The sequence below is a fragment of the Anabrus simplex genome, chromosome 5, assembly GCF_040414725.1.
Source record: "Anabrus simplex isolate iqAnaSimp1 chromosome 5, ASM4041472v1, whole genome shotgun sequence".
Taxonomy (NCBI): Eukaryota; Metazoa; Arthropoda; class Insecta; order Orthoptera; family Tettigoniidae; genus Anabrus; species Anabrus simplex.
Window position 1 is genome coordinate 373,023,684 of NC_090269.1, and position 14,822 is coordinate 373,038,505.

The 14,822-nt window shown below is 38.1% G+C and overlaps 1 protein-coding gene across 5 annotated transcripts in view; it reads right to left on the minus strand.

Annotated features, from left to right (window-relative positions):
• Positions 1-14,822, minus strand: part of LOC136874942 (zinc finger protein 98) — a 116,355-nt gene that overhangs the window by 80,184 nt on the left and 21,349 nt on the right. For 2 of the 5 annotated variants that reach the window (XM_068227935.1, XM_068227937.1), the window contains exon 2: positions 1,512-1,698. The exons of 2 other annotated variants lie outside the window; for them this stretch is intronic. Coding sequence is in view for 1 of the 3 variants with exons in the window: in XM_068227934.1 (XP_068084035.1) it covers positions 14,317-14,340 (24 nt within the window). In the remaining 2 variants the exon portion in view is untranslated. Of the gene's footprint in view, positions 1-1,511; positions 1,699-14,316; positions 14,685-14,822 lie in introns of those variants that run through there. One more of the 5 variants, XM_068227934.1, reaches the window with a different exon arrangement.

A 14,822-nucleotide genomic window follows, 5' to 3' on the forward strand; every position in this document is an offset into this window, starting at 1 on the left:
GTAAAAGGCTTAGAAGTCTCCGATCTATTCCTTTTAGTACAGAAATTATTAATGCCATTGACTGACAATCATAGAACCAATGTTTCTATGTTTAAACATTTTGGAGAGAGAAAAGTGAGAACCTGTGTGACTCATCCATGTGATCTTAGTCGTAAACTTCTTTTCAGTTTTGACTATTACCATTTTATAAAAAAATGTGAGATCCAGTTCCTAGACAGAGAAATGACAGCAATGGCAGCATCGCCTCCAAATATGTGAAAGAAGTTTAATTTCCTCCAGAGACTTGACATTCAAGCCTGTTCAGTATTACAAAAAAACACATCGAACAAAGGAATTTGGAAAAAATTAATGTTCTGCTGTACAAGTATTTCCTCAGCGATTACTGCTGCTATTTGCTTCACGAATAGAAAACTATGCCCGTTTATAAACACAAATTTAAGACTTTTCAGATGCGGAATCGACGGTGCGCTTCATGAAATCAAGTTATAAATTTTTCACATTCCTCGACGTAATTGACAGAACTCAGCATATTTGGCAAAACATTCCAGATTATGAGCATTTCTATTCACCAGCAGATAAAATACTACAATGGCTGAATGATGATTTCAACAAGTTAAAATAATTCAGCTGGAATCAAAACATGGAAAACTGATGAACAGACGACAGATGCTGTCTCACTAACTGCGAAATCTATAGTGGAATGAGTGTCTTATCTGTTCAAAATGGGTTCTTTTATGTTTTCACTAAATGATTTTCTGGAGATGCAATAGAAGCTCTATTTAGTGCAGTGAGATTGGGTGGTGGATATAATGACATGACGCACGCACGCACCGCATTATGTGCTATAAAACGTATCCTGAAATCTGGTAATGAACACAGGGACAGCGAAACAGTGATAGAATAATTTGTGCGTCTGCTGCTGGTAAATAACAGTAAGAAAAGGACTAAAAAGGTGCTCCGTTACTCGTGCAGCGGGATGATCCTAATATATCTACTGTAACTGGTAAGATTTAAGATATTTTACGTTTCTATATCATGAGTCAAGATCAAATGTGAAATATTAGTTTCTGTATGTGTATTACCTTCTCAATTAGTAACATGTTAAGGATTATTTTTCATTTTATATTGGTGTTACGGACAAACTCTCATTAAACCAACATGTGATCTGGGTACAGTAAGTGCTGCCATCTGCAATGTCGCTGTAAACACAATTCTCACGGAACAGAGCAGGCAGTATATAGAGATTGAGACAGTGGTGGTATGAACATTGCAGCTCAGTTTTGAGTCTAAATGGAAACCTAACATTTTTGCTGACTTGTTACAGTTCTCCCTAGTTTTATTGCTTAGATGAAATAAAATTTCTTCAGTTTTCTTGCAATTAAAGACCAATTTATTACCCATTAGCTATGTCAATGACTCCTAAAACCTCTCCCTGTTTTGAGTAACTACATTTTCTAAGTCTTTATCTGTTGTTATTAGAGTAATATCATCTGCATAAAGTACAGACTTGCCTGATAAATTCCCAGGAGCTGGGCTGAGTGGCTCAGACGGTTGAGGCACTGGCCTTTTGACCCCAACTTGGCAGGTTTGATCCTGGCTCAGTCCGGTGGTATTTGAAGGTGCTCAAATACATCATCCTCATGCTGGTAGATTTACTGGCACATTCTCCTGCGGGACTAAATTCTGGAACCTCGTCGTCTACGGAAACCATAAAAGTAGTTAGTGGGACGTAAAGCAAATAACATTATTGTAGTTCCCAGGAAAGTCATTAATGTATGTATGTTCAGTCTTCAGCCTTAAGGCTAGTTGGATCCTCAATAGCTGCACCATCAGCTGTCATACATGGCCTAGGCATCACTGAAGAGGCTCATCCAGAATTTGCCATTACATATAAATCTGCCAAGCCCACTGAAATGCAGGCCCAACCGACTCTATGAGCAACATTTTCACACCATTCATAGCAGGGACTTGCTGCAGAAGGAATGCCATTACTAGCATCACTCATAGCTCAGTCACTTTCATATTGTCAAAGCCAAGGATAAGACAGGGACAGATCAATGAAAGTAACAAAATTGCTCTAACCCACACCAGGAGACATACTGCACTGTAAACACTAGGTCCTGCCAGCAAAGGCATAAGTCATTAATATATACAAGAAAAAGGAATGGCTCGACTACTGACCCTTGGACTACTACTGTTGTTACTTGGAGTAACTCGAAGGGTGTTGATTTTTAACTGTTACCCTGAGGCTTCTATTTGTGAGGAAAGATTTAATTCATAATAGTTCAAGACCCTTAACACCATAACGCTTAAATTTAGAAATTTTGGTACTGTACCAAAAGCTTTGCTACGATCAATAAATGTGGCACCAATAAAGGTGTGAGACTCAAAATGATTTATTATTTCCTACAGCTTTAGAGACTGATTGTCCTGCCCTGAAACCAAACTGGGAAGCTTGTACTAAGTTGTTGTTCTCAAAGTACAGTGTAAAAGGTATTCGTACGACCCTGCATATTTTATAAAATAATGAATTTAGGTAGGTTTATGGACTGAAAAAGAAATCATTAATGCAGTATTCAGATACCTTTATTCATTCCATAATCAATATGAAAACAAAACATTGTCATAAACTTGTAAAAAATCACAGAAAATAAATATTTGTTTGAGTACTTGCAAAAAGTATTCGTACAACCCCGTTTTCACAAGTTAAATCAGCCCTCTACTCCCTGCTAATGACATACATGCTGCTGTGGCTCAGACATATCCCATTCACTCATTTCGACTCAGAAGTTGAAAGGACACCGTATGAGTGTATTCACACGTTGTCAGAATGGGGCAAAAGGGTCCGAAAACTACTCCCAGTGAACGAAAAGTCATCATCCGCCTTCACAACAAGACATGGTCGCTCAAAAGGATTGCAGAAGCAGTCGGGAGGTCTAAGTCAACCGTGCAGTTGATCATCAACTGCTTTTCCGAGACAAAAATCTACAATAACAAGCCTCGAACTGGAAGTCCCCGGGCCCTGACGCAGGCAGACAGGTACTTCATTGTCTGAGAAGTGAAGAAAAATCTGCGAGAGTACACCAAAAATTGCTGCTGAGCTGGAACGGCGAGGTGCTAGTATGAGCGAGTCGACAGTGCGCAACACCCTTCCTCAAATGGACTTCTATGGGCATTGGTGACGTAGGAAGTTCTATGCAAGCAAGGTTAATCATCTGAAACGGCTACACTTTGCCACGGAGCACCGAAACACAGGTCTGGAGGTCTTCAACAGGACTGTCTGGACTGATGAGAACAAGTACAACATCTTCGGGTCAGACGGGAGCCTTCAAGTGTGGCGGCAACCAAACACCGAGCTACAGCAGCATAACCTGATTTTTACTGTGAAACATGGAGGAAGTTCAGTGATGGTGTGGGAGTGTATGAGCGCTAAGGGAGTGGGAAATCTTTATTTCATTGAAAGCAAGATGGACCATCAAATGTACATCAATATTTTGAAGCAAAACATACCTACCAGTGTTGATAAAATGGGACTGAGAAGTGATTATCTTTTTCAACAGAACAGTGATTCAAAACACTAAGGTAGAGATACCCAGCTCTGGTTGTTGTACAATACTCCTTCCCCAGACCCCTGACCTAAACCCAATTGAACATTCATGGCACTATCGTGCAACAAGAATTAGGTCTAAGACGCATTTCAAACAAGAGATTTACAAAATGCTCTCAAGGAGGAATGGGAGAAAATACCCCCTTCCTACTGTGCTAATTTAGTAAAATCAATGCCCAATCACATCCAAGCTGTCATAGCCACCAAGGGCAATCCTACAAAATATTGATTTCCATGGACTGATGGAGAGTACAGAAGACAGGGGTCGTACAAATACTTTTGGTTGGTCCCAAAAGATATATTACTAGTTTCTTATATTTTTTTTACAAGTTTATGACAATGTTTTGTTTTCATATTGTTCATGGAATGAATAAAGGTATTTGAATACTACATGAATGATTTTTTCAATCCATAAACCTACCTAAATGTAGGAAAAATTAATTATTTTCTAAAATAAGTGGGGTTGTATGAATACTTTTTACACAATTACTATATTTTGAAAGTTGTATTTTCATACAATATCCTATTATTTTTGATAACACTGGAACAAGTGCTACCAGCCAATAGCTGTCTGGACCATTTCTATCTCCTTCCTACTGTGCTAATTTAGTAAAATCAATGCCCAATCACATCCAAGCTCTCATAGCCACCAATGTAATCTTCAGGCAGTCTGGAATCCTTGAATACCCAGTTTATGAGTGTAGTTAGCGCGAGCACTATTAAATCAATAATTTCTTTTAAAAGTGAGTTGGGAATACCATAATAATCTTCTGTTTTAAAATTACTAAGTTCTGTAATTATTTTTTTAATATCACCTGGTGTAACTTCTTCCCGTATAAACTTTGATCTGTCACCTCGTTGGTACTGCTGGTTACTTAACATATCCATGACTGTAGGCATAGTTGTAGGTTGAGTCTTGTACCTCTTGGCAATATTTTGTATTGAGTTCACAAAAAAAAAAAAAAAATGATTCAAGACATCTGGTTAAACAGGAACTGGTTCTTTTCTTACCTTCCTGAGTATTACCTTATTTATAACTTCCTAGGTAGCTTTACACTTATTTTAGAGTTTCTAATATAGTTTTCACTGGCCCTAACTTTTGCCAATGTTATTTCCCTCCTGTATATTTGCTTTATGCTGTTGTATCTATTCTATTTGCTATTTTTTGCTTTACGTCACACCGACACAGATATGTCTTACGGTGACGATGGGATAGGAAAGGCCGAGGAATTGGAAGGAAGCGGCCGTGGCCTTAATTAAGGTACAGCCCCGGCTGTATCTATTCTTATCTTCTGAGCTATTGTTCTTAGATTTCTTATAAAGGGGTATCATTATTTTCCTAATGGCTGAAAAATAGGGAGTATACCACTTAAACCCATGTTTATTTGTTGTATGGTTTGTCTTTTACTACCAGTACCTTACTTCTTTTGGGACAATTTACATTCAGGAAACAGCTTATTTTAACTGTAAATCTTTCAAATGCTTCTGTAATACTGCTGCAGTTTAAAATTTAAGTCTGCTAGTCTGTTTCCATTAATTTGTACTTCAACCTTGTGATATTTCTCTCACTGAATGACCTAAAACATTTAATCTCCTTGGTGTTATATGCTTCCTTACTTGCAAATGGAAATTTAAGCCAGAGACCTTCATAATCAAACAACAGAGGTTCTATGGCCCCATATTTTAAATTATTTTTATGAACATTTTTGATTTTGTTGTCTAGACAGGCATTATTCCTAGCAGGCTGATCATTTATGAGGTAAAAGTTGTATGACCTTAAAGAGTCACAGAAAAAAAATCTAATCTTTCATTCCTCTAGAATGTTTATGTTAATATCTTCTATAAAGATAATGTTGAAATTCTTGTATTTTTCTAAGTGTGTTATTAATTGCTCCCACCCTTGTGTGAAAATATTAACATCTGAATTAAGAGCACGATATAAAGGAATAATGATCAATTTTGACTAGAGAGAAAGATACCTGCTGCCTCAAATGATTGTTCTACACAAAATCTATCATGGTTTAATTCTGTAAGGCTATAATGTATATTGAGGTTGATTTTTAGAAAAAAATTCTGCACTGCCATATTCAATTTTTCTTCTATAATAATTTGCCACTGATTCATATCCTGATGGTATACATAAACTGACTTCCTCTTCTCTAAGTCAGTGTTCATTAATACATAGAACATCACAAGGAAATGTATCAAGAAAAATGTCTATCTCATGTAACTTATTTCTTACAGACTGTACATTAATATGAAAGATTTGAACGTGATTCCGTTCCTCGATTAAGACTGTCCACATTACACGTCATAAACCTCATGTTTTTTCCATATTGAAAGTTGTTATAACTTAAAATCCAATTGTTAATACACCTACTCAATACTTTTTGTCCACTTATATGTGGTTACAAATACAATCAATCATTTATCACTTTATCTTCTTTTTTAGTGTTTAAGTGTAATTATTTTAAGATTGTATTCAAGGCTGAAGATGCCCTTAACCCTCCAGTACTAACATGACAAATCCTAGCATGAGTGCTAACATCGGTCTGTGAGTCCAAAGTAGTAAACATGCATATTTCTTATGTTTTAAAGCAAGTAAATCACTTACTAAAGAGTAAAGTAAATTGACCGATTTGAAGGTACCAATGTGCAAAGCATAAGCGAAGCATGCGCACTGAAGTTATAGGAGAATAATTGGGCAGTCGGTCTCGGAGACCGGATGTTAGTACTGGAGGGTTAAATGGGGCGAAACATGTCCTGAAAATGATAAATGATTGTTTTTATTTGTAACCACATATAAGTGGACAAAAAGTATTGAATAGGTATATTAATAAATACTTTCATTGGATTTCTGTTCACATTAGTTTCCAATAATTTACTATGATCAAGATCCTGTTGTCCCTCTGCTATACTAGAATTCTTTTTTTATTATCCAATTTATTATCAAGGTAATTTAAACTATGCCTCTTCACTATTGTTCTACTTATGGGCTTGGGCTCCTCGATGCACTTCTTTGAGTTGCTAATTTATAATTATCTACATCCTTGGATGTTTTTACCTTTCCCCTAAGAAAGTATTACCTGAGGGGTTATCTTTAAATTTGATCACCCACTGATCTAGTACCTAATGTTCGTTTGCCCCCTTTCTGATTATTATTCTTTCCAATTCTCAGTGGCATAATCAAATTCTCAATCAACTTTCCTAGAAAGCATGGTGGGGTTGCTGGTCACTGATGATAAAACAAAGTATATGGCAGTATCTCCCTGCCAAACTGATTTGGGTGCCATAATTTTGAAAAAGTTCAAGTACTTGGGCAGGGTTACCAGACGTCCGTATTTACCAGGACATGCCCTTATTTTTTGTGTCTGTCCTGGCGTACATATTTATTTTTTAATTATTTGCTGATTGTCCGTATTTTTGTCTAATAATGTTAAAATGAACTTTTTCTAACTGGAAACCCATTTTCGTAAACTTAGACTCGCTTATTCCATAACCTTTGACTTCAGCTGCAGCTTGAACTTTTTAAATTCCTGTAGTCTTTGACTAGTATATTATCGCTGGTTGAAGTCGATAGTCGAAGTTGGCGATAGCATATGGAAACGGAAGCTAAAGACAAATAATTTTCGTCCATATTGCTGCTTAGTTGTGCCACAATCCTTGTGATCTACTCTACAATATATGTTGTGATCTGTTGGTACGTTAACTGTATTATGGGGAAAAGAAAGTGTAAGTTCACTGCTGAATTGGAGAAAAGATATAAATGCTTCAAAAAGGGCCGCACCGATGAAGAAGCCATGTTTCTAGTATGTAAACCAGGAACATACGTTTCTGTGGCTTATTATGAAGGTATGGATTTAGAAAGTCACATTACAATGGGCAAACATAAAGCTAAAGTTCAAAGTGCATCAACTTCAACTTCAAATAATGTGTTGACATTTTCGAAAAAGATCACATCACTAAACGAAAATGCGATTGCTGCAGAGGGAGTTCTTGTGTACCACAATGCTGTTCATCATAGGAGCTACAAAACTATGGATTGTATGTCTAAGCTTCTATCTAAATTTTTTTTTTTTTTTTGCTAGGGGCTTTACGTCGCACCGACACAGATAGGTCTTATGGCGACGATGGGATAGGAAAGGCTTAGGAGTTGGAAGGAAGCGGCCGTGGCCTTAATTAAGGTACAGCCCCAGCATTTGCCTGGTGTGAAAATGGGAAACCACGGAAAACCATTTTCAGGGCTGCTGATAGTGGGATTCGAACCTACTATCTCCCGGATGCAAGCTCACAGCCGCGCGCCTCTACGCACACGGCCAACTCGCCCGGTCTTCTATCTAAATTATTTCCTGATTCTGGAAAAGGGAAAAATATTCAGTGCTCGTATAAAGCCTGAGGCCATTGTTAATAATGTACTTGGACCTCATTGTGTAGAAAGTACAAGAGTCAAGTACATTGGTGTTTGTACGGATGGCAGCAATCATGGGAATATAAAACTGTTTCCCGTGCTCATGCGGTATTTCGACTACAGGAATGGAGGGCTGCACGCAAAGTTAATTGACCTGCACAGTGTTAGTGATGAAAAAGCTGCAACAATCTCTTCAGTGGTGTTAGATGTTCTGCAACAAAATGGAATTTCAGAGAAGTGCATTGCTTTTGGAGGAGATAACTACGATACAAATTTTGGTGGTCTGAAAAGAAGAGGAGATAGGCTAATAATGTATTTTCTAACCTCAAATCTCAGTTTAATGAAACCTTGATTGGAGTAGGCTGCCCAGCACACGTGTTATATAATTGTGTTCAACATAGAGTTGATTTATTGTCGACTGACATTGAAAGCATTGTGTTAAAAGTGTTGAACTACTATTCTACATTCACCATAAGTAATAAAGAGCTAAAACCTTTTTGTGAATTTGTTGATATGAATTACAAATCCCTATTGAAGCATACAAAGATTCGCTGGCTGTCACTTTTTCCAGCTGTTGAAAGGATGCTTGAACTGTATCCAGCACTTCGGTCATATTTTCTATCTGTGGATAACCCGTCAACAATTTTGAACAAGTTTTTTCACCAATAAGTTAAGTGAAATGTATTTAATATTTTGCCAGTCTTTAATGTCAGTCTTTCAAGAGAACATTCTTCATGTTGAAAAGGAGAATAATTCCATTATTAAAGTAAAACAGGCACCTGAAGAAACTGTTGGCATTTTACAAGCTTGTTTTTAAAATAATTTTGTTCCTATGAAAGTGAAAGAAATGATGAAAACTTTGAAGGAGGAAGGGTTGCAGGAAGACAGCAATTCCTTCATGAAAGAAGTCCATAATGTATATAATGCATGTCTGGAAAACCTTGGAAAATGGTTACAAGCACTTGAAGAATTCAGTAGATACTTTTAAATGGATGACCTTAACTTCAGATTTCAACTGAACTGACCTTGAAGATACTGTTAAATATCTTAGTGCTAAAGGTGTACACATTGATGATGTTAGATTATTTGTAAATCTTCATAAGTATGTTGAAGTGCAAAAGCAGAAAGAAAATTTCTTGAAGGAACCAGTCCATAAAAAATGGGCTGGTTTTCTAAATAGTGTCAATATTACATGTTCTTCTGAGCTACTGAAATTAGCAGAAGTTTATTTTGCAATTCCTCCACATAATGCCAATGTAGAAATAATTTTTTCTTTAATAAATGCACAGTGGACCAAAGAAAGAAATAGGTTAAGTGCTGACTCTGTGAAATGGTTGGTGTCAGTGAAATTTAACATGAAAGACTTCACTTGTAACCAGTTTTATGACTATTTAAAAGACAATAAGGAGTTGCTCAATGAAATAAGTAGCTCTGATAAGTACAATCAACATGAATAAGGTGTCAGTGACATTCATGCTTTCTCTCAGGAAAACAGGATACATATATACTGGACACTAGTTCGACTAGTGTGAAACATTGGCAAATTCACAGATGCTTGAAGAGCGAATTTGTGCATTTGAAAGAAAGATATATGGTCTGATCTACAACACAGAGAGTGGAAGAGGGGGGGAAAAGGCACAAGGAAGAACTGTAACAGTGATTTAAGAAAACCGTTATTGGGAGGACGATCACAAGAAAACAACTGCAGTGGCTAGGACACGTTTTCATATCAGAGGGTTTCCTTACAACCGACCATTTCCTCAGTGAAGTTGAAGACGTCCAAAAAGTCATCCAAGGACGAGGTGGAGAGAGGAGTACTGTTGACATTGGAACAAATCAAACAGCAGCCAGCATTGAAGATGCAGGAGATAAAAGTAAATGGGCTAACATCTGTGATAAATAGGTTGTGATCTGAACTGCCATAGATATCTTGACATGATTGAGCTATAATTTTGGTAGCTTTTGTACATTTTGTTTTCTGCTGTGGGCCTAAATGGTCTGTTAAAGTGCAGTAAATGATAATTATGATGATGATGATGATGATGATGATGATGATGATCATCATCATCATCATCATCATGTATATGAGAATAACTGTCTGTCGCACAGTACAGACAGTGTAGCAAATTTTGTTATGGTCATGTGAGTATGGAGGAAGGCAAAAAAAGATGGGGGGTCCTTAACTATCCTCCTACAGCCCCAACTTCTTGCCCTGCAAATATTATCTTGTTTCGGGCTACTCATATTTTGCTAATGGTTTAACATCGCACTAATACGTTGAAGACTTTCAGCGGCGCACAAATGGAAAAGGGCTAAGATTGGAAAGGAAGCGGCCATGGCCTTAATTAAAGTCTAAAAATGGGAAACCACAGAAATTGGGCTACTGACATAAAGCACTCAAGAGACACTGGTTTGCAAGCAATGGTGAGGTCCAAGATGCCACTGAAAAATGGTTTTACCACCAACCATTAATATTGTACACCCAGAGTATCTGTCATATAGTGGAAAGCTGAGATGCTTGAACTGATAAGGTGACTAGGTGCAGGAAGATATGTCACCTATGTGTCAGTCACTGTTTACTTCCTGTGCACTCATGTGTTCCAAACAATAAAACTTTACAGAAACCAATCAATCTCAGTTTCATTATGGCAACCCTTATATTATGTATTGCTCTGCTTATCACACCCTCAATGGCCGAGTAGGTAGTCTGTTCTCTTCATTCGCCTCATATGACTCCCACAGGATAGATTTGATAGGATGGAGAATATCCATGCTGGTGAAAGAAGACTTTGTAAGCTATGAAAAAGTTCAGGATGAGAAACATGAAATTCTAGGTGTAAGGTTCATACCTAAAGATATTAGGAAACTTAATGCTTTTGTGGTTTACAGACCTGGGGGGGCAACACTGATGGAGAATTATTTGATAACATAATCATCTATGTAGGAAACCAGCCTCAGAAAAGGCTAGGGCGTCCCCTGCTTAAAGTGACGTGCAGTTCTCAGGGTACTGGGGGAAATGTGAGAAATGGGCGACCAGTAACCAACATTAAGATGGCAATAGTAAATCTTATGACCCTGACAGGAAAGGTGGAGGAAGTAGTAGATTTCATGGAGAAGGAGAAGGTGGAAATAATGGGGCTGAGTGAAGTGAAATGGAAAGGTAAGAGAAGGAAGAAATTGAGGAAAGGATACACATTAAACTGAAGTGGTGACCAAGAGGCAATAAACACAGTGGGACTAATCATATCGAAGCAATTGGAGGAGTATATTGAAGTGGTAGAATGTGTGAGTGACAGAAAAATGAAGATTAGAGTAAAAATGAAGAATGAAGTGGACTTCATACCAGTGCATGCACCACAGACGGGAAACAGGGAAGAATTTTTTGAAGGATTCTTGGGGAAAGTAGAAAGAGAAATTTCAGGTGTGGAAGTGGTTATTATGGGAGATCTGAATGCACAGGTCAGAAAAGAGAGACAAGAAAAGGAAGAAGCCACAGGACCATATGAATATGGAAAAAAGAATGGTGAAGGAGAGGAACTAGCAGACTTCTGTGAGAGGAATGGACTTATAGTGGGGAATAGATGATTTTGAAAGAAAAACAGCAGGAAAATCATATGATATGGGTGGGGTGACAGAAGAACAAAATCAGTAATTGACTACTTTTTGGTGAAAAGGACAAATAGTAGGAAGTTGATGAATGTGACAGCTTTACCAGGAGAAGCATCTGATGGGGACCATAGAGTTGTGGCGGCAAAATTATGGTTGGGAAAAATGGAAAAACTAAAAGAGATAACAGAAAGCAAAATAAAAGTCTGGAAATCAAAAGACAAAAATGTACCATACAGGAAGATTTTCAGGAGAGATTGAAGCAATAAATCCCAGTTACTGAAGTGAAAAATGTAGAAGAGGAGTGGGCCAATTTATAAAAGGCATTTGTTAGTGCAGCAGAGAGTGCTTGTGGCTGAAAATCTACAAGAGTGAAAGAAAAGGAGACACTGTGGTGGAATGAGGAAGTGAGGAAAGTGGTGAAAGAAAAGAAGACAGCTTGGCGAGAATGGAACCGAGATCAAACAGAAGAAAGCAAAAGTATCTCAACAGCAAACAGAGATGTAAGAAGGTGGTAGGAGAAAAGAAGAAGAGTTGGGAAGAAGTTAGACAAAGAATGGAAGTGGATGTAAGTGGCAGTAAAAGGATGCTGTATGGACTTACAAGAAGTAAGAGGACAGAAAGAGTTATCATAAAGCTAATGAAAAAGGAACATGGGGAACTGTTAACACACCCAGAGGAGATAAAGAGAAGATGGAAGGAGTATTTTGATAAGCTATTGAATGAAGGTAGAAGCAATACGGTGTGAGGACTCAGCAACAGACGATGATATAACAATGCGGGAGGTGGAGTTAGCGGTACAAAAGATGAAGATGGGAAAAGCAACAGAGATGGATGAAATCAGTGTGGAAATGATAATGGCTGCTGGACCTGTTGGTGTGCAATGGTTGTACCAATTACTAAAGTATATCTAGAAACACAAATGTATACCAGAAGACTGGAAAAAAGGGATAATAATACATGTTTAAGAAAGGGAACAAGAAAGTTTGTGGTTACTATAGAGGAATCACACTTATATCGCAGGTAGTTAAAATACTGGAACGGATGTTAGAAAGAAGAATGAGAGGAAAGATTAAAGGAGAGTTACAAAAGGAACAATATGACTTCACAAGTGGAAGATCTACAGTGGACCCAATCTTTAGCGTGAGGCAGCTGATGGAAAAGAACTGGGAATATGGAAAGGATCTGGTCATGACTTTTATAGATATAGAACAGGCATATGATAGTGTACCCCGAGAGAAGGTTTGGGAAACCATGATCAAAAAGGGACTTGGAAGAGAAATGTTAGAAATGGTGCAAACAATGTACAACAACTGTGTTAGAAGAGTACTGACCCCAGTTGGAAAGATAATGGTTTAGGAATAAGACTGGACTAAGACATAGAGTGTGCTGTCACCTCTTTTGTTTATTATGGTCATGGAGGAAATTATAAAGAAAACAAAGGATGCCTATGGAGATAAAAGAGATGAAGATACTGCTATTTTCAGATGATGTGATCTGAGGAAAGGACAGCAAAGAAGTGCAACAACTAGATATACTGAACGAAGAAATTGAGAAGTATTGAGCCGTATCCTGCCGGCCCATAAGAGATACTCAGGTCATTATTTGACATAATATATAAATTTTATTGATATGAATTTCAGTCATATATGGTAAAGTAATGAAACGCAGGATAGCTGAGGCCGGAAGTCGATGGAGACATCAAGTCGCTGGATATTGCCCAATACTTCCTCGGGACCGTGAGAATGGCTTAGCGTCACTAGGAGTTGGCACATCTCGGCACGTGTTCGATGCTGACCATGAGAAATATTCAGCCAATGAGAACGTGAGGATATGGCAAATATGGAGTCTATATCACGCGAAGTCATAATCCCAGGTTGACCAACATGTGCAGTTGCTTGAGATAAATTCTATTATTTGACGGATTTCCACAGGTCTATAAGTGAAATAATATTCAGGAACACGATATAAAAATTATAGGAAGAGATTTGATGTCATTTGAACTGTGTTTTATTAATACGTTATAATTACTATTGTGTCATTATAAATGGCAAGCATTCTGATTGGCGGTCTGTCTAGACATGAGGGAATCCCATGGCTACAACGGCGTTACCCAGGCTTGCTTAGCACCCCAAGCTCTGGAGAGCGTCACTCTGGTCGCGCAGTTTGGATAGTGAAGAAGTGCATCTCTGATCGCGGATACTGATGTGATGTGAACGTTGTTCGGCGTGCTCCAAGAATTGTACTTGAAAGTTGTCACGTAAATATACAGTAGAGTCTCGATTAACCGACCTAAACGGGACCTGGACTACGTCGGATCACCGAAAATGTCGGATAATACAGAATAACTTTGAAAATGAACTGAAACAGGAAGGCTATACGCTAGTACTATAACGACATGTTTTACGGTACTCTATTTATTGAATTATACATTCAATTGTACAGTACATGCAGTATTGAACGAAAACATTCCAGATGTCTTACGAAAAGAAACTTTTCTCCACAGATATTAAGCTGCCTAATGCCGTGCCGTTTTTTTCCACCGATCTAGCCACCCAGCACTGGCGGGAAAATTAGGGTCCCTTTCATTAAACTCCTTCTGGAAATACACAGCCTTTAACTGCAGAATGGGGCCAGATATTGCCAGGCCCTTTTCCCGGTGTTGAGATAACCAAAGAAATAGTGCTTCACTTACTTTTTCGTACTCACATTGTTTCATTGTTTTTCTCTGCTCGAGCACCACTTTTCAATTTCTTCCCTCTGTTTTTTCCAGTCTCCCACTGCAACACATCCAACACCATAATCTGAAGCCACATCTTGAAGAATTTCCCCTTTGTCCAGTCTCTTTAATGCACTCAACTTGTCTTCCATAAAAACAATCACTTTCTTCCATTTACTCGCTATACTCACAGAGGATATGAAAACTATAACATCCGCACCCAACCAATACTACAATGAACAATGACTGAAGACTCACTGCACCTGTCCTTGAGAAAAGAAAACCGTCCTACCGCCACTGGTCAGGCCAGTGTTTGTCCCATGGTCGCACCCTCCACACCAGGTGTGCCTGAATTCAGTCTCCACCAAAAGATCAAATTAAGTCTACCAGTGTCGGATAACACAGAATGTCGGATAAGCGAAGGTCGGATGAGCGAGACTCTACTGTATCAGTAGTAGTGTATGGTTTTTAAGACCAATAAA